This window comes from Myotis yumanensis, unplaced genomic scaffold, assembly GCF_028538775.1.
Source record: "Myotis yumanensis isolate MYYU_CA2020_CCGP unplaced genomic scaffold, mMyoYum1.0.hap1 SCAF_17, whole genome shotgun sequence".
NCBI lineage: Eukaryota > Metazoa > Chordata > Mammalia > Chiroptera > Vespertilionidae > Myotis > Myotis yumanensis.
Window position 1 is genome coordinate 21,292,090 of NW_027223768.1, and position 27,001 is coordinate 21,319,090.

General features: G+C 43.8%; 1 protein-coding gene across 2 annotated transcripts; it reads right to left on the bottom strand.

The window, feature by feature from the left end:
• Positions 1-1,135: 1,135 nt before the first annotated feature.
• Positions 1,136-27,001, bottom strand: LOC138995820 (quinone oxidoreductase-like protein 2). Of its 2 annotated transcripts, none has more exons than XM_070396553.1 (10): positions 26,922-27,001; positions 26,730-26,838; positions 24,773-24,869; positions 23,189-23,247; positions 22,630-22,695; positions 21,282-21,391; positions 20,380-20,461; positions 16,791-16,972; positions 13,947-14,175; positions 1,136-2,157 (listed from the first exon to the last, which is right to left on the bottom strand). In XM_070396553.1, exons 1-10 carry the CDS (start codon positions 26,969-26,971, stop codon positions 2,113-2,115), a joined length of 1,029 nt encoding a protein of 342 aa, XP_070252654.1. In that variant the 5' UTR covers positions 26,972-27,001; the 3' UTR covers positions 1,136-2,112. The 2 variants fall into 2 exon arrangements, with proteins under 2 accessions (XP_070252654.1, XP_070252653.1); XM_070396552.1 differs by lacking the exon at positions 1,136-2,157 and adding an exon at positions 3,795-5,058.

The window sequence follows — 27,001 nt, forward strand, 5'->3', positions numbered from 1 at the left end:
TTGGACGTTCCTCCTCTCAAATACCTATCCAGGAACCTAGGAGCCACCTTGAAATTTCCCTTTCCCTCCCCTCACTCCACCCATATTCATCTAACACCAAGTCCATTCGCTTTTACCTCCTGCATAGCTCACTGTTCTGTCCACTTCTCTCCTTCACCATCATCACCATGTAGTCCAAGACACCATCATCTCTCATTGGACTTTCATTGATTCCTAATTGGTCTGTTCCTCTCCAATCCTTTCCCCCCACCACACATAGCTGGAGCAATGCTTCCAAAAATGCGATTCTGGTCATGCTGCCCCTAACCCACTCTGTCTCGATCACTTCAATGGCATCACATTGCTTTTAAGGTAAAGGCAAAACCACCAGTAAATGGCCCACAAGTCCCTGTCTATTCTGGTTCCCACCTCCAGCCTTATTGCGCAACACTAGCCTTCATTCTCAAGCTCCAGCCCCACTAGCCTTCTTTCAGTCCCTTTTACTTACCATATGTTGTTTTTTAGCCACAGTGTTCTAGAATATTCTTCTCTATTTAAATTCCCAGAATTAGATATACCTAGAAGGCTCCATCTTCAGATAGGGATTCAAGGGTCTTTCCTCATGGAAACCTTTCTCGATCTCCCTGAGTTAAAGCCCCCATCACAGTTTACATGGCACTGGTTTCACATGGTTTTGTGAATTTAGTTAACCTCTATCTCCCCAGTAGATTTAAATTACCCCAAAGGGTGTCAGGAAATTCTAAAACTTTTGCTCACCATTGTATTCTCTGCACTGTGCTGAGCTTAGCACATACATGCACATCAATAACTATTTGTTAAATAAATGAATAAACCCACTAATAAGGAAATGGTTATATATGATAAACACTGTCATTATGGAATACTAAGCAGCTGTTAAAAATAATGAGATAAGAATATATTTACTAATATGGAATGAAGTCCATGACATATTATTGATCTAACACGGTGCATTATAGAACATTATGCATACTATGATCATTATTTTTAAAACCTGTGTATGTCCTTTTTAAAACACACACACACACACACACACACACACACAAATAACCTCTTTGTGTTTACATATATATGCGCCTGTATGTGTTTTACAAGATCTGCAAGACTAACACCAAACTGCTTACACTGGTTTCCCTAGAGAATGGGAATGAGACAGGATAGAGAAAAATAGGATAACAATATCTATTCATAAACTTCTTTCTGGTTTGACCTATTTCAATGACCATATGGTATTGCTGTAAATTATTTCAACAATACTGTTTTTCAAATAATGATGCATTCACTAACGGTCAGGAAACTGACCGTTTCTAAATACAGTAAAAAAAAAAAAAAAAAAAGGAAAAAATTATTCTGTATGATTCCTTGACAATGATAAATCCCCATAAAACAGCATGTTTCCAGCTCAGCTCTCCAATCTAGCAATAAGCTGTGATGATTTCCCCCACGTGACTTGTACAAACAAAAAATTTTTGAAAAACCATTACTCTTGCACTTACTCATACAGTATTAGAAGGGGAAATAACAGAAAGAAACAATAGCATAAATTTTTCTTAGTTTAGATTTTTTTTTTTTTTGCTAAATAAAAGTGATTGTTGAAGACATCTTCATTTTCCTTCACTTGTCATATGAAAAGTCTTTTGTTGTCTTTGCCACAGCTCAAGTAGGAAAGATAGCTTCCTACAGCCGTGACAGAGGTGGGAGCAGGGACAGAGATACTGGCGACGTGTAGACAGGATTGTTCCACAGCTGACAGCACAAAGCCTCACTCTGGTGGTTGAGCGAGGTGTGTGCAGGTGGGCAGACCCAGCTCCCGGAAGAGGGAAGGCAGGTGTGTGGGCGTGCCTTCTGCAGCCAGCCCCGCAGGGTGAGCTGGGGACAGTCTGTGCATACAGAAGAAGTGCTGTCGCTGGGAGCTGCATTGATTCTTTTTTCAGACTAATGGCTCAGATGGTGGGACAACCAAACGATGACTAAAATCTGAGTCAAATGCTTTCAAATCAAATTATTCCAGTGAAGCAGGAACGCAGGCAAGCAGAGAGCAGATCATGAGGGTTTCTAACCAGTACTTGTTAAACCTGAAGAAACTCGCTCTTCTTAATGACTGCCTCTTTCCATCCAATTCATTCTGACGTGAGTGAGCTGGGGACAATGGATCTTTATTACTAGTGACACCTTCTGATCAACTCTGAACCCCCTCTGGGCCCGTGCACTTTCCCAGTCCTGCTTTCACCTCCTCCTCTCCCCAGGTGCCTCCAGCATGTCTTCAATTATCCCAAAGGGTGTCGGGAAATTCTAAAATTAGCCTCAAAGTTGGTGTTTTGGTATTTTCGAAAACTTTCATTTAAATACAAAAAGAGCTCACAGAGCCCTGGCCGGTTTGGCTCAGTGGATAGAGCGTCGGCCTGCGGACTGAAAGGTCCCAGGTTCGATTCCGGTCAAGGGCATGTACCTTAGTTGCGGGCACATACCCAGTAGAGAGTGTACAGGAGGCAGCTGATCGATGTTTCTCTCTCATCAATGTTTCTAACTCTCTATCCCTCTCCCTTCCTCTGTAAAAAATCAATAAAATATATTTTTTTAAAAAAAAGAGCTCACAGAAAGGAGAAGTAAGGTTGGGGAGAAGGGAAAGGGGAAGGGCATGTCATTACATTGAGCCACAGGGCATGCAGCACCGCCCGAGGGCCCCCTCCCCCCGCCCCAGCAAGACTCAAATGTGCCATCTGCATGTGGAAGAGACCCCAGCATGTGCTCTGACCCTTGAGGAAGCACCATGCAGACCCACTACACACATATGGGTGGTTTCCTTGACATCGTCCCCCGCCTCTTTTCTTCTGCTAATTTCTCGGTTTTAAATTCTTTCCCCAAAATGTTCCCTCCCTATTTGGCAATGCAGTTCCTTCATAAGCCTTTTTTGATGAGGAGACCCTGAGAAGATGGGTGTTTTCAAATGACCTGAGGTACTTTTCAGAAAACAAAGCCTCTTATCATCTTTACTGGAACAGGATCCTCTTCAAGAATAACTAGGAGTACCCCCATCCCCATGGAATCAGGTACGCTTTCACCCCCACCCCCGACTCCTCCTTTTTTAGGAATCAGCAGTCATGAAGTAGAAGAAGCAGAGAACAATGCGTAGCCCTCAGCAAAGGTGTAGGACCCCTCCCCACAGGCCAGAACTTGGCAAAGACTGAAGCTTACATACTTCAGCCTAGCTAGACCCTCTACCCACACTGTGTCCGCTTCTCTGAATGCATTCACTTAGAAGTGAACAAAATATATTCGCTTTTAAACATTTTATATTGTGGTAAAATATACGTAACATAAAATTCACCATTTTAACCGTCTTTAAGTAAATACTTCAGTGGCTTTAAGAACACTCGCATTGTTGTGCAACCATCACCACCGTCATCTCCAGAACTTTCTCATCTTCCCCAACTGAAACACTGTACCCGTTAAACACGAAGTCCCCATTTCCTCCTCCCCCAGCCCCAGGCAACCACCTTTCTACTCTCTGTCTCTGTGAGTTTGACTACTTTAGGTACCTCATGTAAGTAAAACCATAGAGTATTTGTCCTTTGTCAACTGGTGTATTGCACTTAGCATTAATGTCTTCAAGATTCACCCATGTTGTGGCGTGTCAGAATGTCCTTCCTTTTTAAGGCTGAATAACATTCCATTGCATGAACATATCACATTTTATTTACCTATTCATCTGTTGGTGGGTATTTGGGTTGTTTCATATTCTTAACTTAATCCTACAATTTAAGACATACAGATAATTCAAATTCATTCAGTTTATTGAGTATTTACCAAGGGCAACTCACTGTGCTAGGTATTGTGAGAGGTACAGAGGGGAATCCAATATGGTACCTGCTCTTAAGGAATTTTATGCTTAATTAGCAAAGTAGAAAAGAAAGAAGTGAAAGTAATAGCATTTGCTAACTGCTTTGCCCAATCACTGCATGTATTGCTCACAACAACCTTGTGAGAGAGATGATGTAATTTCTACATGAGAGTGAGAAAATGAAGGTTCACAACCTTAAGTAACCACCTCCAAAGTGGTGAGACTGGGATTCAAACGCACGTCTTGGATTCAGAATCCTGAGTATATTCCACTAGCCATGCCACTCCCTTTGGTGCAAGGCAGAATGTGACAAGGCCTAGGGAGAAGCTACAGGAAGGTAAGAGGGGAAGAGAAGAGATACCACCCTCCCGAGGGGAGAGGCTCATTGCAGACACAGGTCTTGCAGGTTAGGAAGGCTTATATTGGACAGACATAAGGGAATAGAGGAAACTGCTTGAGCCAAGAGCAGAGGAGCCGTCAGGAAATCTCAGTGCATATTGACGGACCAGTGCAGTTGTTGAACATAAAGCTAGAAAGCAGAGAGGGGAGAAATCTTGACATAATGGAATGCTAGCTCAAGGAGTCTGAATTCCACCATGTAGACAATGGTGAACCATTGTAGGTTTTCTAAGTCAAGACATAGTTGTAGCTGTGCTTTGGGGATGTCATCATGGCAATAATGCACAACAAAGATGGAGGGGGGTATAGTTCATAGGTAGGAAAGCCAGTTAGGTCACTGGAATTAGCAGATGAGACATAATTAGTCAGAACGGAAAAGAGGATATGGAGGTGAGCAGCATCTTAGCAGTGGGGATTACAGAACCTGGCCACTGGTCCATTATGAATGGGGTGACCCTACATCCTGGTTTGTGTGGGACACCTGTTTTCCTCGTGTAATTCCTAACAGCATCTCTTCCCTCTCAAACAGGTCCAAGTCTGGACAGTAAAGTATATGATCACACTAATTATGAGGAGTAAGAAAAAAGATTCAAAGGGAACTTGCAAAGATTTTGAACCTGAATTAATAAGGAAGGTGATGTCACCTTTAGAAACACGGGAGGGAAATCAGGTTTTTAGAAAGATGAGGAGTTTGGATGTGGACATGCTGGTCTTGCTGCTGAGGTGAGGGTTTATTTGAGGGAGAGGAGCACCTTGCCCGTGGACTTGCGCTGTATCACATGAAGGAAAGCATCATTGACCTAAAAAAAAAATCCCAAAATATGTAGAAAGACTTGCATACATGCACATTTCAACAAACATTTGTTGCTGGTTCAATTCTTAAAATAGCTACAGTATTAAGATGTGCCTTCAATGAACTGTATATAATTAACTATGTGACACTAACTAATCACCACAAACCCAGAGGAAAACAATAATATTTGAGAGTAACCCAACCTCAAAATTTACCTGTCTAAACTATAAATTTCAATGTTGTCAGATAAATGACAGCAGGTAAAAAGTCCTCAGGCCCTGGCCAGTTTGGCTTAGTGGATAAAGCATCAACCTGCTGACTGAAGGGTCCCAGGTTTGGTCCGGGTTGGGGGCACATGCCTGGATTGCAGGCTCAGTCCCTAGTGGAGGTATGTGTGTGTGGGGGGGGGGGGGGGGGGGGGGGGGGGGGGGGGCGGCGGTCAATTGGTGATTCTCTCTCATTATTGATGTTTCTATCTCTCTCTCCCTCTCCCTTCCTCTCTGAAATCAGTAAAAATATATATTTTTAAAAGTCCTCAGGCCTGTCCATACTCTCCTGTAATATCTGTGTGTTCTAGCTTTTCAAAGAATGGAGCTACTGATAGAAGGATTGGTAATTTAATATTTTACAATTTTTATCTTTTTATTAAAACTGTCCTGTTTCCAGTGTGTCTGAAATTGCAGTCTACCTCCAATTCATTTTTAGAAGTACAAGTTATAAAGCATAAATTAAAGAGCAGCCACACTAATCAAGACAGTGTGATATTGTGAAAGAATAGACAAACAGATCAATGGAACAGATCAGCCAGACCAAAATAGGCCCCCACAAATGCAGTCAGCTGATCCTTCGACAAAGGAGCCAAGGCAATTCAATGAAGAAAGTGTAGTCTTTTCAAGAAATAGTGCTGGAACCACTGGACATCCACATACGAAAAATGAATCAAGAAAATGCCCTTTCATCTTTCACAAATATTAACTCAAAATGGATCTTACATCTTAAATGTAAAAGGCAAACAGATTATGGTGGCACGGGACCAAGTCAACCTTGACGTGCATCCTAGTGGAGGGATGTAAGCCCCTACACAACAGTGAGTCAGGAACCAGATATAGAACCAGGAGCACAGGTGAAACTTTAAAAGACAGCACTGTGTGAAAATTTCAGAAACAGAATAAGATCTACAGCATAACCCTGTGCTCTTATTTGTTTATGTAACTTGAGACCGACTCAGGGGAGGCAAAGGTGTGGGGAATGAGGATAAAGGGAATCCTATATTATAAAACCCTAATATGCTAAGTGTCCAGTCATCTGGTCAGCTATTCAACCAATCAAAGCATAATATGTTAATGATATGCTAAGGCCACTCAACCGCTCGCTATGATGTGCACTAACCACCAGGGGGCAGACAGTCAACCAGTTGCTACGACGTGCCCTGACCACGAGGGGGCAGACTCTCTGACCTGTAGGTTAGCTTGCTGCTGGGGTCCAGCCGATCAGGACTGAGCAAGACAGGTCGGACACGCCTTGGAGCCCTCCTGTGGTCCCTCCCCAGCTGGCCAACTTCCCTCGTCCCTCCCCGGCCCTGATTGTGCACCAGTGGGGTCCCTCAGCCTGGACTGCACCCTCTCGCAATCCGGGACCCCTCAGGAGACGTCGGAGAGCCGGTTTCAGCCCAATCCCACTGAACACAAGAGCTGCCCCCTGGTGGTCAGTGCACTCCCACAGGGAGAGCACCACTCAGCCAGAAGCCAGGCTCATGGCTGGCAAGTGCGGCGGTAGTGGTGGGAGCCTCTCCCGCCTCCGCAGCAGCACTAAGGATGTCCAACTGCTGGCTTAGGCCCATGGGAAGTGGGCCTAAGCCATCAGTCGGACATCCCCCAATGGCTCCCAGACTGCAAGAGGGCACAGGCCAGGCTGAGAGACCCCTCCCCCCAAGTGCATGTATTTTGTGCACCGGGCCTCTAGTAAGTAAATACAGACATCTGTAAATAAGCAGACACAAAAGCCAAAGATGGGACTCACAAAAATGAAAATGTGCTTTGACATGAGAATTACGATTAAACAACCCTTTCCACTTGAAATCCTCCCCAAAAACCTAAGAAAAATAAATAAGAAAAAACCGGGAAGCAAATCAACTGTGGCAATCTCTCTGCGGCAAGTGCCAAGAGCATGTGTCTTTGGGGCTCTGTGCCTCACTGAGCCCTTTCCAATCCACACAAATTTAGCTGCCTTCAGAGGGGGTGGTAGAGGTCTAAGAAAGATGTTTGAAACACTTATCCCCGCCTGTCAATCACTCAAAGCTACATCTCCAGTGACTCACAGCTGCATCATTCTCCCTGCCAGTTAGAAGTCACTTGTTCCCAGAGACCTGTCAGAGCCCAACAACAAAAACACTTGGGGAAACAAACATAATTCAAGATATTGACACTTTTTTTCACCTGGCATCCTAGAGAAATGAGGACTCTCCTGCCAATAAAGGGTAACATAAAAAGAAAATTGTCACTTCAGATGCTAACCTGTTTTGTTAATCATTTTGCACAGAAATCTTTATAAAAATGTAGCACCTATTTACCTGACTTCTTAAACCGATAGTATGGAGGGGGGGGACGGGAAGGTAATAACCTTTTTGTTCCGTGACTTGGGAATCTCATCATTTTTAATATCCATTATTTTACCTCCTGTTTTGATGTTTTGTTACTTCTATGTCTAGCTGCCACTTCCGCTGTGATTGTAGATGCTTCTAAAAATAACCCAGCTCTGTCCCTTCCCACCCTGTGGTTTCTATCGGGGCTGGGAAAACAGACAACCAGTGATGTTAAGGACTGGTTGCTTAATAAGAATGATAAGGCTTGGAGTGAAAGACTAAACAGCGAAGTGCAGGGCTTTACATCAGAGTCTTTTGATGGCTAATTCGGTTAGATGCCCAGGGGCATTTTCCTCCTGTATTGTACAGGCTGCATCTCAGAGCGGGAGGCTCTCCACACTGGTGCCCAGGCAGAGACACACAGGCTGGGCCCAGAACCCCGATTCTCTGCCATGCAGTGGATGAAGCCATAATTAAATGTGTCTCTGCAAATATGCACCCTGGAATTTGGGGTCAGGGTGAGGATACTGCTTTTGTTTTAGGTTCTGCTGTTGGAATTTTTAATTAGCTCATCAAGCAGGAATAATGAGAGTAACCTATAGTTCCCTAAATATATTATGCTGATTCATGCTTCCCATTTGAAACCAGCTCTTCCCCCATCATAGCACTATCCTGAGATCTTTCCAACTAAAAAATAAATTGCTTAAGTCTTGCCTTCTATTGATTGGCATACAGAACGTCCCCAGTGAATGTTCAAATAAACTCATGAGTGAATGAATATATCTGGGACTGAGTGGGATTGTTTTTAAAAGGTAAACACATGTAGTTACTGATACGCTGTCATAGTTGAATTATATTCATCATATCGTTGTTCTGATACAAGTTGATCTGAACCTTCTTTTAAAAGTCACTCAACGCATCTCATCAAAAAGGATACAGATGGCAAATGTGCATATGAAAAGATACTCAAAATCATTACTCACCAGAGAAATGCAAATTAAACCCACAATCAGATACTACTCCATACCTATTAGAATGGCTATCATTAAAGAAAGCAACTGACAACAAAAAATTCTGGCAGATGAAAGTAACAAAAACTCTCATACACTATTGGTGGGAATGTAAAATAAGACAACCACTTTGATAAAGAGTTTGGTAGTTATTAAAAGATAAACATAGAGTGGCAAACCAGTACAATCAAAATCCTGACATTTTCGAACAAACAGTGATGCTGGAGCACCAGTTTCTAATAAAAAACACACACGCACAGAAAACCTACGTGCTATGGGTTTTGGTAGGAATGCACCAGGAATGGCCTCGTCTTCGAAATCATGGGCTTCAGAGGCTGCAACAGAATTGCTTCCCAGTAACTAAGGCCTAGAGAGCAAGCTGCTGATAGAGTCAAGCTTGCCCCTTCTAACATCAACCTTAGTTATTCGTAGGATTCCACACAGATTTCTTTAAATAGACATTCTTATCTAATGATGTTATCTAGCCACCATTGAAGCTGAGAGAAGGGGGACTGCTCTATAAGAAAAGCCAAATAAATGTCTGGGTAAGATTTTGCCGATCGCCTCAGGCAAGGGCTGGACTAGCACCTCCCCTGAGGACTGAAGTTTTCCCACAGCTGATTTCCACCGCCAGTCGGCCTGGTGGTCAAATCCCTCTAGTGTTAACTACAACAATTAAGGCTTGGCTAGAACAAGACTGCGCACAGAGACCACAAGGGGGTGCACCAAGAAAGCATAAAAGATGCGGAGACAAAAAAACATGACAGAAATGGAGGATATGGAGCTAAGAATCGCAATTTTGAGGGCTTGCCATAAATTTGTGCAGAGCCTCACGAAAACTAATGAGACCCTCGATGCTACGATAAAGAAATTAGAAAGTAAGCATACACGGACTGAAATAAAGAATATTATACCCAATAGCAGACCAGAGGAGCACAAGAATCAAACCAAAGATTCGACAAAAAACACCCAATTGGAAAAGCATAATGAAAAAAGAATCCGAAAGTGTGAAGATAGTGTAAGGAGCCTCTGGGACAGCTTTAAGCGGACTAATATCAGAGTCATTGGAGTCCCAGAAGATGAGAGACAGCAAGATATTGAAAACGTATTTCAAGAAATAATGGCAGAAAACTTCCCCCACCTGGAGAAAGAAATGGAATTACAGGTCCAAGAAGCGCAGAGAACCCCAAACAAAAGGAATCCAAAGAGGACCACACCAAGACACATCATCATTAAAATGCCAAGAGCAAAAGACAAAGAGAAAATCTTAAAAGCAGCAAGAGAAAGAGGCTCAATTACCTACAAGGGAATACCCATACGACTGTCAGCTGATTTCTCAACAGAAACTTTGCAGGCCAGAAGGGAATGGCAAGAAATATTCAAAGTGCTGAATACCAAGAACCTACAACCAAGATTACTTTATCCAGCAAAGCTATCATTCAGAATTGAAGGTCAGATAAAGAGCTTCACAGATAAGGAAAAACTAAAGGAGTTCATCACCGCCAAACCAGTATTATATGAAATGCTGAAAGGTATCCTTTAAGAAGAGGAAGAAGAAGAAAAAGGTAAAGATACAAATTAGGAACAACAAATATGCATCTATCAACAAATGAATCTAAGAATCAAGTGAATAAATAACCTGATGTACAGAATGAACTGGTGACTATAATGAATCAGGGACATAGAAAGGAAATGGACTGACTATTCTTGGGGGGGAAAGGGAGATTCGGGAAGAGACTGGACAAAAATCATGCACCTATGGATGAACTCAGTGGGTGGGGAGTGAGGGTGGAGGGTGGGGTGGGAGCTGGAAGGAGGGGAGTTATGGGGGGAAAAAAGAGGAACAAATGTAATAATCTGAACAATAAAGATTTAAAAAAAAAAAAAATGTCTGGGTAAATTTGAAAAGAAAAAGTTAAACATACACTTAGCACATGTCCCAGAAATCCCAGCCCTAAAATTTGCAAAACAAAATAAAACATGTCTATACAAAACTCAAACGTGAATGTTTATAGAAGATTTACTTAGAACCACCAAAATCTGAAAATAATAAAATATCCCATTAACTGATAAAGAAACAAGTGGTGGTACATCCACACAATGAAATACTATTCCCCAATAAAAAAAGAACTACTGGAATATGCAAAAGCATGGATGAAACTCAGAAGCATTAGGCAAAGCTGAAGAGGCCAGACTCAAAAGGCTATGTACTGCATGATTCCATTTACACTATGACAACCTTCAAAAGGCAAAATTATAGGGAAAGAAAACAGATCAGTGGTTGCCAGGTTATGGGGCAGAAAAAGGGGACGGTTACAAAGAGGCACAAGGGAACTTTTTGGAGTTGAAATGAAAATGTTCTATGTCTTGATTGCAGTGAAGTAGTTACATGACTATATACGTTTGTCAAAACTCAGAGCGAATTTTACTATGTGCAAATTATACTCAAAAAACCTGACTTTAAGAAAAGTCAAGCCATGTATTACTAAACATGAAAATAAATAAATGTTCAAAGTTAAGTGTCAGCCTGGGTTCCTTAGGAAAAAAGCCTAATCAGAATGTATTCCCCAGTGCTTCCCTGTCACCCAGGGAGGCCCGGGTGAGGGGAGAATCGCAGTGAATAGTGGAAAGAGGAGAGGAACTACACCGTATGTGTCACTGATTCTGAAGCGGTCATTGCTTCAGGGGGACACACCCTGGTTGCTGTTCACGTGGGACCTCTCCAGAGGCTGTATGAAACCCACTGCATGTCCAAACAGTCCATGGGGAGGAGGAAAAGCAGCAATCTATCTCAGATTCTGGTGTCAGACCAATGTGGACTGGATTCCAGGTCTGTCACTTACTACACATTATTAGTCAGGTGTCTTAGCCTCCACAAGTCTTGGTTTCTTCATCTGTAACTGTTACTGGTGAATCGCACCAGACGTTACCAGGGAAGTTAAACCTCGGTCCTTGAGTTTGGCTAAGAAAGAATTCAGAGCCAAGAACTCAAATACAAGCAAAAGTTAATTTAGAAAGTCACAGAAGTAGAAGGAAGCTATGGAAGAAGTGAGCCAGCTGAGCTGCATGCCCTCAGGAAATAAGTTACGGAGGCAAAAGAAGGGCCCTTGGAGCTGAGGAGAAAGAAAGGCGAAGCAACCACGCCTGGGGGAGAAGGGGGAAAGGTGCAGGTGTGTTCCAGAGAGAGCACACCAGGAGAAGAAAGGGGTGGGGAAGGGCACAGACATGAGAGAGAGAGAGAGAGAGAGAGAGAGAGAGAGAGAGAGAAAGAATGCACTGGGTCCTTCATCTTAAGGGGTGCATGACCAGCGATATGCTAGGGAAGAAAAGGTCACTCTAGGGGCAAGGTCCCACCCTACAATACTTGTTTTCCCAGTTTTGCCCATTGCTAGGCACCAGCTTTTCCGCCCTGCACTCTGCTCATGTCTGTCTAACTGCCTACTCTAACATAACATGTGATAAAAATGACTTAATCCTCAGAGTTGTTATGAAGATTAAATGAGAAAATGCATGTAAAGTACTTAGCACAGTTCTTGACTCATAGTTAAGCACCTAATGTATAGGAGCTGCCATTATTATTATTATTCCTCTAAACTGTGTGCATATTGAAAGAAACAACAAGAGAAGAAATAGTAAATGGATGGTGTGTGAATGAGGTACTTGAAATTGTTAGGGAGCAGGGCCTCTGAGAGACAGCTGGTAACAGGAAGGTCCACAGAGTGGGAAGAACTAGAAAAATCCTACAGGCACAGCCCTCATGGGAAAAGAGAAGGGTAAATGGAAACTGACAGGAGGTTAGCAATTCGATAATTAATTCATGTTTAAGAGGAGAGAGAGCATTAATGTGGGTAACCTGGCTTTCTTTCATGCCTGAGCAGCACCTAGAGCACATCAATGCAGAGAAGAGACAGTCCAAACCAGCACGTGTTTCCACTCCTGTGCTGCCCAATCGTCCTCATTCTCTATCAACAGCTATACCTGAGCCTCCGGTTGACAAGTTGACTTGTCAAACCTCAGTTGACAAGTCGTGTGATAAAAGCCACACGTTGGAAGGGGACTCGGAAATTTTATGGACTGGTGCTCTTCAAGTTTTCAACCACAAAACCGTTTCTTAAAAGAAAAATATAAACAGAAAAGTAAAAACTTTTTGCACCTATTTCAGCCCCAGCACAGATGGGGTCCCAGAGCCCGGCAAGCTCAAGTCTATACCTGCCCGCCCCCCAAGACCCAACTGTGGCTCTGGAAGCATAGTCTAAAAGCCACTGATAGTGTCCTGCCCCTCGATTTTAGAGATGTGCTGACTGGAGGTCAGAAAGGTGAGGAGACCTCCACAAAGGTGAACACAGAAGAGGCCAAAACCTGGAATTAGAATCCAACCAGTTTTCTGATGGCCAGTTGGGATATCACTATTGCACTGAGCGCTGCCTTCTTGACTGACATACCAAGAAGATGAGAAAGAACCGTGTTTGGGAAGAATGCGCTTCATCATGGGGAAAAGCATATAACTAGAAGGCCGGTGAGCTGTGAAGTCTGGCCTGACAGCTTGGGCTCCGCTAATCTGCATATGAACAAACCATCACCCCATCCATGGCAGACTAGAGTTACCAAAACAGTTTTTTGAACATTAAAACAAATTAAGCCAAAGAAAAAAAGAATTCACAGTGAATGCCTAATAGATTTGCATATGCAACGATTTTGCATATACACACGCACAATTACACTTTGGAGGAAGTTTAAGCCACATTAATGGGACTGTGGGGGAATGTGAAAAAGGAATGAATCGCCAACAAAATTAACTACAGTGACTAATGGATGAATTATACTCTTAGGATGCTGGGCATGATTTAGTGTTTGTTCACAGAACTCCAGCTTAGATCATCTGGTTGTACTTTAAAGTGTCTGTATTTTAAAATCAAAGGTTAAGTTAAGTGCTTCCTTCTTAGCCTTGTATGTTGTGGAGTTCAGAGTTCACATCAACACGGGTAAATTATTTCCCAAAGTACCACCACGTCCCCATTTGGGACACCACTGATGTAGAAAGAGCCATCAAAATTCACCGCCTGCCTGGGCCTCACAGGTCCTGCTTCTTAGGCGGCTCACTGGGCTCAGGCCGGACAACGCAGAGGACTGGGAGGAATCCTGTGACCCCCTCCCAGCCTGAGAGACCCCATTATTCCATGGAGCATGTTCACCTTTTCATTCCGTAAGAGGAGGACTTATAGTATCTGGACAAAAGCTGTTTGGTAGCTTGACACAGATTACTTCCTGGCCTTATCCACACCACATTCCTTAAGAACATCTCACCTCCTCCAGCTTAAAAACCGCTCCTACATATGGCTGGATGAGCCCTTCCTGGCAGTACTGGAGAGCCGAGGACAGGCTCCTGGAGAAGACGGGGAAGTTCCGGTCTTGGTATCGGCCCCAGTACACGCCCATGGCAGAGATATTCTTCAGGAGCAGGAGATTGGCCGGCACAGAAGCAATGGTTCCTCCAGCAAAACCCACCACCACGATCCTGCCCTCCCATGCCAGACTGAGGAAAAAAGGAGAAGGAAAAAAATTAAAACAATGTACACTCACATCCATTAGGATAGCAACTATTTAAAAAGAATAGAAGAGAAAAGAAAAGACGGGTTGGCAAGGATGTAGAGAAACTGGAACCCTCAGGCACTGTTGGTAGAACTGCAAAATGGTGCAACTGCTATGGAACACAGGATGGAGTTCCCTCAAAAAACTTAAAAATAGAATTTCCATATGATCCAACTATCCCACTTTCTGGTCTAACTTCAAAAGAACTGAAAGCAGGATCTCAAAGAGATATTTGTACACCCTGTTCATAGCAGCGCTGTCTATAATAACCAAGAGGTATGAGCACCCCAAATGTCCATCAACTGATGAATGGATTAACAAAATGTGTACATACTTGACAATGGAGTATTATTCAGCCTTAAAAAGGAAGGACTTTCTGTCACATGCTATGACATGGATGAACCTTAAGGACATTATGCTAAGTGAAATAAGCCAGTTACAAAAAGACAAATACTGTACGATTCTACTTATTACAGGTGTCTGAAGTAGTCAAATTCATAGAAACAGAAAGGAGAATGGTGGTTGCCAAGGGCTGCGGGGAGGGAGGAACGGGGAGCTGTTGTTTAATGGGTACAGAATTTCAGATCTGCAAGATGGAAAAGTCCTGGAGGTCTATTTCACAACAATGTGAATCTACTTAACACTACTGAACTGCACGCTTAACATGGTCAATAGAGCAAATTTATGTCACGTAAATTTTTACCACAGTAAAAAACGTAGAATAAAAAACAATGTACATTAATTCATACAGAAAAAAAGTAAAACAGAGTTTCCCATGGGCTTGGAAGGCAGGAAAGAGGCAGTTATTGTTTAATGGACACAGAGATTTTGTTGGGGAAGGTTACACAATGTTATGAGCATATTCACTGCCACCGGATTGTACACCTACAAATGGTTAAAATGAGAAATACTAGGTCATATATATTTTACCACAATTTTTTTTTAAAAAAAGAAACATTGCCGAACCGGTTTGGCTCAATGGATAGAGCGTCGGCCTGCGGACTCAAGGGTCCCAGGTTCGATTCCGGTCAAGGGCATGTACCTTGGTTGCGGGCACATCCCCAGTGGGGGGCGTGCAGGAGGCAGCTGATCGATGTTTCTCTATCATCGATGTTTCTAACTCTCTATCCCTCTCCCCTCTTCTCTGTAAAAAATCAATAAAATATATTTAAAAAAAAAAAAAAAAAAAGAAACATGTATTAAACCTCCAGCTAGAAATTCCTCTTGACCTAACAAACTGGCAGGGGTGACCCATCTTGTATCACTTTGGATTCTTCCGTAGGGAACTATAAATATAAGCCATAAGTGAGACAGGAGGGGGCCAGAGGAAGTAGCCAGTTTTCTAAGCAGGCCCACTTTAGAATCAAGACTGTCTGTTTAACTATGCCACTACTTTGTGGAAGGAAACTTGGTGTAAACAAATGTCATTCCGTATGCTGTTCTCGGAGACAACTCAGTTTGAAGCCCTTGAACTTAGGAAGCGGGAATAAGGAGCCAGACACTTTAATGAAGCATCATTTGCTTTCCACAAAGACTTACCTCAGGACTCCTTTAAGTTCTGTGCTTCTCTGGAGGGTTTTGAACAATCAACAAAAAATTCAAGCAGCAAGTTTCCTGCCGCTCGTTCTGAGAAGTACCATACAGAGCGTGCTAAGCAGTGAGTTATAAAAATAAAGTTTGTAAACATCTTTGATATGAAATATGTGCATGTTGATTTGGTGATTTGCTTTTCTTCTTTAGAAGGGAAATGAGAAGCTGTTGTCAAAACACTATTATCCCGAAGGCAAGCGAAGGGCGACGGCTAGCGGCTCTCTGCCCTGGCTCTCCGTTTAGTCAACACACTCCCTCCTTTGCTGCTTCTCCAAGCACCATCCTGGACACACAGCAGGGATGCTTGGGGGCTAGAGCACCAACTGGGTCCCCTCTATGGGCAAGCTGCTCTCTTTGCTTCTACTTCTACTTTAAACTGAGATAAACCACAAAATTGTGCTTGCCAGGATGACAGGAGAAATGAAACCCATGTTACAAAGCACTCCGGAGTCCCTGGTTGAAAACAGAATGAGAATTGGTGTAGAGACAACCAATTCCCCAGTGATTTTTTAAAAAAAATAAAACAAATCAAAGGGATACCTAGCCTGCTGGCTACTTCAAAATCCAGCAAGATCAAAAGAGTGTGCGCATTTAACATCTGAACAATGATCTCCTTAAGAATTACCCGCACCGTGGACATAAAGTGGTTGGTGGGGGCCGGCACAGCTGAATTGAACACATGTATAATTTCTAAAGCATTTGATGTTGCCAACTAGAGAGTCTGCACTCGTTTCTTGGATATTTTCCAGTGGGATATTTGGTTGTTGCTATATTTAAGCATTTCCTGATTTTCCCCTCCACTTCTAGTTCTTTCCACGCCCCCACTCAGCTGTTCTCATTGGTGCCAGTGCCTGCAGGAGAAGTCAGCAGTGAAGACGGAAGAGAAGCAAGGCCAGGTGGTGGCGGAGGTCCGGAAAGGTCCCTCGGAGCCCCAGGTCGAACCCACTCTGGAAAGACCCCTCCACGCACCTGCGGAGAGCGTCCAGGAAGATGTCTCCCCCCACGGTGTCGATGACCACGTTCACCCCGCCACTGCCCACCAGCTTCCTCACTGCCTCCTTCAGGCTGCCATGACTATAGTTCACGCTGGACTGTGCGCCCCTCTGCATGGCCAGCTGGCACTTCTCGTCACTTCCGGCGGCAGCTATTACCTGCATAAAGGACACAAAGCTGCTGAGTTTCAGAATATGTACCAAGAGGGGCTCATGCCATCCAACCAACCTGCCACCAAAGGGTGCTAATCAAGGAAACCCATGGGACCTTGCTGACCTAGCAACAGCCTCAATCCAACGCATCAGCCCCAGCACACAGCACCATCGCACTGGACCCTCCATGCCCCACCATGGGACCCACACTTCCAGGAATCTTGGACCCCCCCGTGGGTCTAGCCAGGAGATGGTTCAGGAGACACTCGGTAAGTTCCTCCAAATGCAAATTAAAACCACCATTTACTAAGCATCTCCTATGAGGCAAGTAGTAAAGACACAAACTAAATACCAAGCTACAGCAAATGAGAAGGGCTTTTCAGACAGTAAAACAAGATTTAATGGGAAGATCTGGACAGATACTAACCGGCTTCATTACCTACGGCAAATTACTTAGTAAGAACTAACACTTACATAGTACTTACTATGTGCCAGGCACTATTCTTAATTAGAGAGAGAGAGTTATATAGAGTATAACTCAATATATTAATAGCCCAGTGATATACACACTATTATTATCCCCATTTTAGAGATAAAGAAACTGAGGCAAAAGAACTTAAGTAACTTGCCCAAAGTCACCCAGCTAATGGGAGGCAGAACTGGAAACCAAGCCCAGGTAATCCTTCTCCAAAGTTCAGGCTTTAACTTCTCTCTATACTGCCTGCCTACTTCTCTAAGCATCAGTTACCTCATTCACATATTCATCTTTATTTTAAGAATTCAGTGGAATACTACTGTATGTAAAGCACTTGCAAAACTTGGATAAATTGAATCTATTGTTACACATAGGCAATCACTTATTCTATTTAAACCTCATAAGAGTACCATGAGGAGGTATAAATACTTCCATTCTATTAGATAGAGACGTAGAACCAGAGAAGTTATTAACTCAGGATCTTGCAGGTAGTAGGTGGTAAAAAAAAAAAAAGTATTCAAACCCATTGCTGCCTGACTCCAAAGCCCATGCTTTTCCACTCCATCATGCCTAAGGCGTGACAAAGATGGCACCAATGGCTGCGGGGCATACCGTGAGGAGGTCTAGGGTTTGGAAGTCTCAAGAAAAGTTTCAAACACTCAGGCATTGCCTGGAGGTGCCTTATCACTGGGCAGCACCCACCAGCGCACTTTGGCCCCAAGGTGACTTTCAAAAACATCAGTGGCCTTAAAAGATTCCAAACTCACCCATAACAATGTGAAACTGAAAGCTTCCCTCAAATAGCTGCAGGTCACGGAGGGCTGTCAGCACACAGTGCCACAGTGGGCAACACCTGACCAGGTCAGGCACCTGATTCCAATCCCAGGATTCTCAGTAGGTCCCGGGGAGACCTGCTGTGAATCAATCTCCCTCTTGGTGCCTCACTTTCTTTATCTGTGAAATAGGGATAATAAACACTTTACATCACCCATCGCCCAGGGGTGTTGAGAGGATCAAGGGTTAGAGAACAGCTGTGGAGGCGCTGTGAAAGCCATACGAAACGCTGCGAATGGAAGATGTTATCAAAATGACCTGTTCCAAGTAGAGAGCATGATGACATTATATTTATTTTTGTTTGCTTTTGCCTAAAACCAGTGTTGCTGCTTAGATTAATATCTGAATTGAAGTAAACCTCTCTACTAACCTCCTGTCACTACTCAAAACAAATGGTACAGTTTCATCTGTAAGTGTTAAATAGTCACAGGTTCTAGACAATTAGACTAAGTGTGGTTTCCCTGCTAAGAGAGGTGCTAAAAGCCCTTGTTTTTGACATGAAATGTGTTAATATCCACAAGGAGCCTCCTGGTATCTAAGATTGCTTTCAGAACTCACATGTCCTTCCCAAAGGAATTTCATGTGAGAAGGAGAGATGCCACCTGCCGAAATTCCAGACCAATCCAATTATCTCCAAGCCTGTAGATTCCTGGCACCTTCTGGATACTCCCATTGCATGCTCCATGGGAACTTCACACTCAACAACATCCAAAACTGAACCTGACATGTCCTCCTGTGCTCTCAATCCCAACAAATGGCAAATCCACAAATTAACCTAGTTTGCTCCTTCCCATTCAATGTCTAATAATAACAGGATCCCTTTTCAAGAGAGTCTTACTGACATGCCATCACCTCTAACAGGCACAATGCAGGTGTAATTTCAATATTCCCACAACAAACCTACAAGGAGGGCATTACCAATGAGGAAACTGAAGTGATTACGCTACAGGCAGAGCTAGAATTTGAACCTAGGTGAGGCTAACTTCTAAGTCCTTGTGCCTTCAGCTATATTAGAATGCTCTCCAGGGACCAAATTCTCTATTTTCTTCCAATCTAGTACGTCTCAATTCATCACTTCCACTGCCCTGGTTCAAGTAGCATCACCTCAGGCTGGGATTGCTCCAAGAGTCTGCCCTACCACTTATGAACCACCCATGACCTTACCCCATCCCTCATTCCCACTGCTACCACAGTGAACTCTGGAAATTCAAAGATGATCATGTCACTTCTCTACTTAACACCCTCATGTGCTTCCCATAACTATTCAAATTCTCCAGCACCTCCTGGTCTTACTCTGCCCACCTCTATAGAGTCATTTTCCACCGTTCTCCAGATCCTCTGCCCCACAGATGCTGTTTGCAAGTCCCTGAATGCATCATGTTAGTTCCTCTTCCTCTGTCTTCTAATAGGTCCTCCCACCACTAAAATGGCCTTCATTTCACTTCTTCCTCTATTCAACTGCTACCAGTCCTTCAAAAACTTAGTTTCAATGTCCACCATCTTCAAAAATCCTTCCTTCTTTGAGAGCCACCTTCTTTCATTTGTTAAATCATTCATTCAAAAAATAGTTACTGAGTGCCTACTGTGGTCTAGGCACCATGCCAGGCACTGGAACTATAATAATGAACCAGACACTGTCCCTGCCTTCATGAGGATTTCATTTCAGTGGGAAAGATAAATTAATCTAATAATGACGCAAGTAAAAAATTAAGCATATACTGAGATGTGTAAGGTGTGTACTATGAATGAGAAGTATAAGATGCCATGAGACCATATACAAATAGTGAGGGGAGGGAATATTTCCTGAGGGACAAAGGATACTTCCCTAAAAAGTAGGATCTGAGTTTGAAGTATGAGGTGTGGGGGTGGGAGGGGAAGTTCAGAGCATCACAGCTGAAGCGAATTGGACCTTGCAGGTCCCAGTTACTGGAAGGGCCAGTGGTTTACACCTAGGACCCCTCACTCATCCACAAGCAAACAGGTGGCAAGGCTCTGCTCTAGGTGACTTTGCATCCCCAGTGCCTTGCATGTGGTTTTTGCTAAATCAATGAAAACCATATTTTGTGGTACAATTTGTTTAATGGAGACTCTAACATACAAATACCTTGGCCTGGAGAACATTTGTTGCCACGTCTATCACTGCAAGGCCTGTGGCTCCAGCTGCTGCCGTCACTAGAACAGTTTCTCTGTGCCAAGAGAGAGACGAACGCTACTTCAGAAACCAGAAAGCATCCAGCAATATGATCTCACGAACATTTTGAAACCAGGACATTTTAAAGCAACAAGAGAACTTCGAGACCATTTCATTCAACCCTTTATGTGCATGCCTTCTCCAGACTTTAGGGCTGGGTGGTACTACTGTGGTCCAGTTTTCAAAACTTCCTGGGAGAAATATTCCTTAGTATCTCTAGGTAGCCCCTTCCTTTGAGCAACCACTCAATTTCTGCTCCAGAAATTCTGTCCCAAATCATTCTCATACTAAACACTGCTGAATTTTAGGAGGTGGTGATCACAAAATGGCCACGGGTCAACTAAACCCATCTCTCTGGGGCTCCCTGAAAAGAACAGAAGGCAATAGGTAAACCCAGGTAAAGTAGGGGACTTCAGCACCGCTGAGTTTAAAATATCCCAGTTAAACCCACCCAACCAAGCCTCTCAGGAATAAATACCTCCACTAAAACCAGAGGGAAGAACGTTTAAATAAACCAACTCCTTAAACATGAAGGTTTTCTAGAAGGTGATATCCAGGGTGGTCAGGTCTGAGAGGGATATTTCTCCAAATTCATACTGGCCAAGTTCACAATCTACCATTCCCGCTCAGAAAAAAAAGGATTTTTCCACCATCACCAAACCCCAATCTCTAGTCACTACTTTCTTTGGCTTTTCCTTAAGCAGACTGAACGTGAGCTAAAGGTCAGGCACGGGAGAGGAAGGGGCAAGGCCTTGGGCACTTCTGATATCAGAGAAGGATCCTAGCCAGCTCTCTGTTGTCTACACAGTCCTTACCCAGGCTGGGTACATGCCCGATGCTCCAGGGCCATAATAGCAGTACCATAAGACACAGGCAGGATAGCAGCTTCCCGGAGAGGCACCCTGTCTGGAATCCGCCACAGTGCCTGTAAAAGAGATGACAGTGACTTAGTGATTCCATACGTACCTGTTCCTAAAGGCTGCTCAGTCAATATTATGATTTGATTAAGTGGCTGATTTGCAAAGGGAAACACCTGTCAGAAACAAAGCCTAGTAGAAGTCAAAACCAAGCAACCTGTGGCCAAGTTCAAGACCTGAGTGCATCAGTTTTCAAAAATCCTAAAGTTGCACCTGCTCAGGAAGGAACCAACAAACTTATGGAGAATGCAACACTGACCACTCTACTATATAATGGGTGAACTGGATGTTAGGTATATTTTACCTCAATAAAACTGAGGGGGGAAATATGTCCTCTTCTCCACTAGCGGGCACCATTCACATCCTGCACAACCAGATCTGGCCAACCTGGCTGGCTCCATTCCCAGGGCCATCTCTTTCACAAGCTCCCGTGGGAAAGAAACCCATTACATCTGGCTTAACTACCTTAACTGTGGTCCAATTGAAAAGCCAGCTAGTTGCTTCCAGGGCTCAGAAAACAAAATGTTTCTTCATTAAACCACTCCATGCCGGGGTTCTTGTCCCAGCATCAAGAAGGGTTCAGGAATCTGGAGAAGGCTGTGCATAGATTAATAAAGAGGAGTCCAGAGACGAAATATTATTTTGAAAGGCATTTGGGGGTCAGAGGAGCCTAGTTTAAAGGAAACTAGGATCTAAGATCTAAGGTCTTAGGTTCTCAGGTCTTAAAGTGTAAGGTCTCCTGGTCCCAGGACCCCATGCTTTTTATTAACACAATTTGTCCTGAGGCGAGGCAGAGATATACACTTCAAAGGATCAGGGTTTCGTACAGAGTCCATTGACAGAATGGGGGAATTAGCCTATGGCTGTTCAGGTGTTTGGCCAGGAGGAGGCAATAACATGTAGATTAAGATGCCCTTTAGCTGTCTGGCAGCCACAATCAATTTAATGTATCCTATTCAGGTTTGGGGAAATGCCATCAGCCATTCCCAGATGCAGCCCTGCTGAACATGCTGGAATTGGTCTCCAGCAACTCCACACAAAGTTCTATGCAAGGGCTATCACACCAATATAGAAAAGGGATTTAGCATTTGAAAGAAAGAACAGCTTGACTGAAAAACAAGATATGAGCAAACAAATACAAAGAAAAAGGGGCGGGGTAGAGGGGGTGAGGAATGAGGGGTAGGTAAAAATTAAAGGAAGGAAATTTTTTAAAATACCTAAACATTGTATTGAGAGATAGGGATACCTTCTGGTCAGTGATACATTCTTCAGCCATACTGTTAAAGCCACTCACGCCAATAACTCGATCTCCCTGAAGGGAAAATATCGGTAAGGTAGGTTCAGATGCACCTTTCTTTCTGATTCCTTATGACCCCCCAGGTTTGCCCTATCTTTTTAGAGTTAATGTTTAGTAAATAATTCAGCCTTTTTCTCAATATCCCCACCAGGATGCCAAGCCAATCTGAGCATATTTTGGACAATGATATGGGTATCAATTAAAATATGAATATAGATATGAGTTAGAATACCAGTGTTAATTTTTTTCACAAGAAGCTGAAACTTGATAATTTCCTATCCTCTGAGCCACGAAAGACCTTTTGTTGGTAGCGAAAGTTTAATAAAGCAAGGCACTTCTACTGCCTTCCTTCCCCCAATTCAGAATTCGTTTCTTCCCCCTCCATCTCAGTTTCCCTTTGGTGTCTTCTGACAAAGACCAGGAGACATAAGACCCTTTGGCTACAAATGAGTTGGCATGTTTCTCACAGCTACGTACACATCAATTCTCTAAATTTCATCACATTTACCTCTTTAACTGTGCTGACATCTGTGCCTGTCTCCAATACTGTCCCAGAAAACTCCATTCCTGAAACAAATTGTTTCGAGATTAGGTTAATCTGTAAAGCCCAGCACCACGGAGGTCAGAAGATCCTGATCCACAAGCTTTCTGGAACTGAGAGGTTTAAGTGCCTCCCCTCACCTACCCAGGGAGGAGGGGGAAGAGTGTTGTACCCAAATCAAAGGAAAGTGAACTTAAGATTTTTCACGATCACAACCTGAAAAGCTATAGCAGCCCCATTCTTACCAGGACACAAATGAAAATTTCAAGAATGAGTGAAAGCACGGAGGTACACAAGTACTTTTACAGGCACACAAAGACTTTTGACCTAGATCACTGGGGGCTTGGACTTCTATAGCACCCCAATTACGATGTTCATCATACTGGATGCCATGTCTCCTCTGCTGGACTGTGAAGTCCTCAAGGATATGAACCATATTTATTCATACAGTACTTGGCTCAAATGGATAAACTAGTGTTGTCTGCCCTTTCCTCTTCCACCTCCAAAATTTCTGAATTTAATGATCATACATTTCCCACTTGAGCTGCCAGAGGACTAACTCAGCTGAGTATGACATGACAGCTGCCCCCATCCAGTATCTCAGCAAGTAAAAACAGAGGGAAATGGTTCCAACTGTTGAGACACAACCAAACACCCTGAGGCCAAAACACAGCAACTATTTTGCAATTACTATATCCTTAACAGTACATTTCTGTATAGAATATACATGCACCATATACATGCTGAACTACACTTATACCTGTTAAAATAAATTTCAACAACAAAAATCAATCATGTGTCCGCATTTTCAGAATTTAAATGTAATCAGATCGGGCATAGTGAAAATCAGAGAAGACAATGTGCTACTAGAAATGTATAAACTCTTTTCCTTCTTTCTGATCCTTTGATAATGGGTTTTTTTGGGAATGTGTTTGTAAAGAATAAGAGTTTTGCCCTAGCTGGTTTGGCTCAGTGGATTCAGCGTCGGCCTGTGAACCAGAGGGTCCTGGGTTCGATTCAGTCAAGGGCACGTGCCCGGTTGTGAGCTCGATCCCCAGTGGGGGGCATGCAGGAGGCAGCCGATCAATGGTTCTCTCTCATCATTGATGTTTCTAATTCTCTCTCCCTCTCCCTTCCTCTCTGAAATCAATAAAAATATATTTTTAAAAAAAGAATAGAGTTTTAGCTGCAAAAAAAAAAAAGAACAAAAACAAAATTGAGGCAATGTTAAGGAATAAAAGAAAATGACTAGGACCAATGATGACTGGGATCAGAATTCTGATGGACAGAATGATATGTGAGCATTCATTTGTTCATTCATTTTAAAAATATTTATTGAGCATCTACTATGAGCCAGTTATAATGCTAAACTGAGAGATATAAAGGTAAAATAGTTCTAGAAATTTCCCACAATCTAGTGCTTCTAATTAGTGGTGACGTTGACATGTCTGAGATGTCACTGACAGTGGGTAGAGTCATAGATGAAGCGCATGGTTCTGAAAACGGTGTCTTCCTCTCCTTGCAATAGTCCCTTGGCCCCTCCACACTCACCAGGTGTGAAAGGAAGATGGGGCCTTTCCTGATACTGACCACGGCAAACCAAAATATCAGCAAAGTTAACTCCACAGAAATGGACATCAACTCTGACCTGTAAAGGAAACAGAGCAGTACATATCCGTGGAGACAGTAACTGAATTATAGCAAAATATTTACTGAATACCTACTATATGCCAGGTACTGAACTAAGTCGCTATGCACAATCATGAGGCAATCAATGTGGACAATTTCCCTGCCTTCATGGAGCAAAAAGTAGGTCAGAGAAGACAAATATTCAACCAAATAATTGTGAGTATTTATGTGTTAAATTACAACTTCCACACAAAATGTTAAAAATAGAAATATGTGATGCTATGAAGGCATATGATGGGGAAACTTAACCTTTTGGGCGAGTCAGGAGAAATCCTTAAGAAAGTAACCCTTGCCCTGACCGGTTTGGCTCAGTGGATAGAGCGTCGACCTGCGGACTGAAGGGTCCCGGGTTCGATTCCGGTCAAGGGCATGTACCTTGGTTGCGGGCACATCCCCAGTGAGGGGCATGCAGGAGGCAGCTGATTGATGTTTCTCTCTCATCGATGTTTCTAACTCTCTATCCCTCTCCCTTCCTCTCTGTAAAAAATCAATAAAATATATTTTTTTAAAAAAAGAAAGTAACCCTTGAACTAAGAACAGCCAAGAGTTAACTATGCAAAATAAGAGAGAATCCTGGCACTGCCAAAAGCAATGTCATGTGCAAAGGCACTGTGGTGGGGACAAAAGAAAAACCAGCAAGCCTAGAGCACAAATAGGAGAAAGATATGGGGTTAAAGAGCAGGGCCCACACCATCCAAGGGTTTATAGGCTGTCTTGATCACCCTAGTCTTCAAGGTAGGAATAATGGGAAGACATTAAAGGATTTTAAGCAGGAGAGTAACATGATCAACTGTCTTGGGAATCAGGAATCATCCTGGAGGCTAATGCTAGATCACCAGCTTATGTTTTAGGACAGCACTGAAGCTGAGGTAGGCCTGCAGCAGTGTAGCCAGCAGTTTCTTTAGACCGGGGGCGGGAAAACTTTTTTTCTGCCAAGGGCCACTTGGATATTTATAACAACGTTCGCTTAATATAATTCGCTTAATATAAATTTATGTTGCTGTGAAAAAAAAAGCTCCTACATTTATTGAATTTTGAGGCCTGCCTGCAGTTGCCTAAATTGCTTACATATGCAGCACACACATGACCTCAAGCCACTCCACCTTGACTCACGGATGATTGGAGAATTAATGTCTTTCAGCACCCGAGTCCCAGGAAGCTGAGTGGCTGCCATCACGTGCTCACCCAAATAATCCAGCAGGTCCCTGTTAGTGGCACATTTCTCCCTCTCACAAGGGGTCCCCCACACTGAGGCTCACTGCCTGCTGCACCGGGTCAGAAGTGCTCATTCTCCAGGCCAGCTGACATTGTGTCACCAGAGTGATCAACCTCAAGGGACTTCCACATTTCACTGGAAATGCCCACAACCCTAAACCCCACACCACTGCAGTACAGCCGAGGCGAGCACAAGGCACATATTCCAAAGGAAGCACTGGACGTTGCTGGTGTAGGGGAGGAGGGAGGGCAGATAATTAGATGCTGACACCCAAGAGAAAGCAACGGATGGGGTCCATTTATCTGTGTTAAATCCATAACTTGCAGGTGGTTATGCAAAATGGTGTGCTAATCAGAATCCTCTGTTTCTAAGGCAACAGCTGTGGGGCGTTCTGAAAGCGGCCTCCACTTTGTGTTTGGGGAGAGCAATCTTCCTTGGACCTTTTGGGGAACCCTGAATGGGCCCACGGAGCCCACCACGAAGTTGCCCCCTGGCTCAGCGCTTGGGAACTCAGTCCAGGGTGGAACCTCCGGTGGGTGTGTGGGGGCCGCGGGGAAAGTGAAAGGGCGTCAAGAGGTCCCGGGGACACGCCAGTCACCCTACCTCGTGAGGCCCCACAGGGCGGGGGGCGACCTCCTCAATGGCCAGGGGCTGCTTCAACTCCGCGCACCGCGCGGCGCGGTAGTGGCGGCCGCCGCCGGGCCAGGCTCTCCTGCAACACGGGACAGGGTTAGGGTTACTCGGGGTCCCCCGTGCGGCTGCCTTTTGGAGCTCAGGGAAGACTCGGGGTCCCACCTGCAGAGCCACACCCAAGGGAAGCAACGTCCCCGAAGCGTCGCCGCCATGTCCCCGCGCAGGGAGTCACCGGAGGGGAG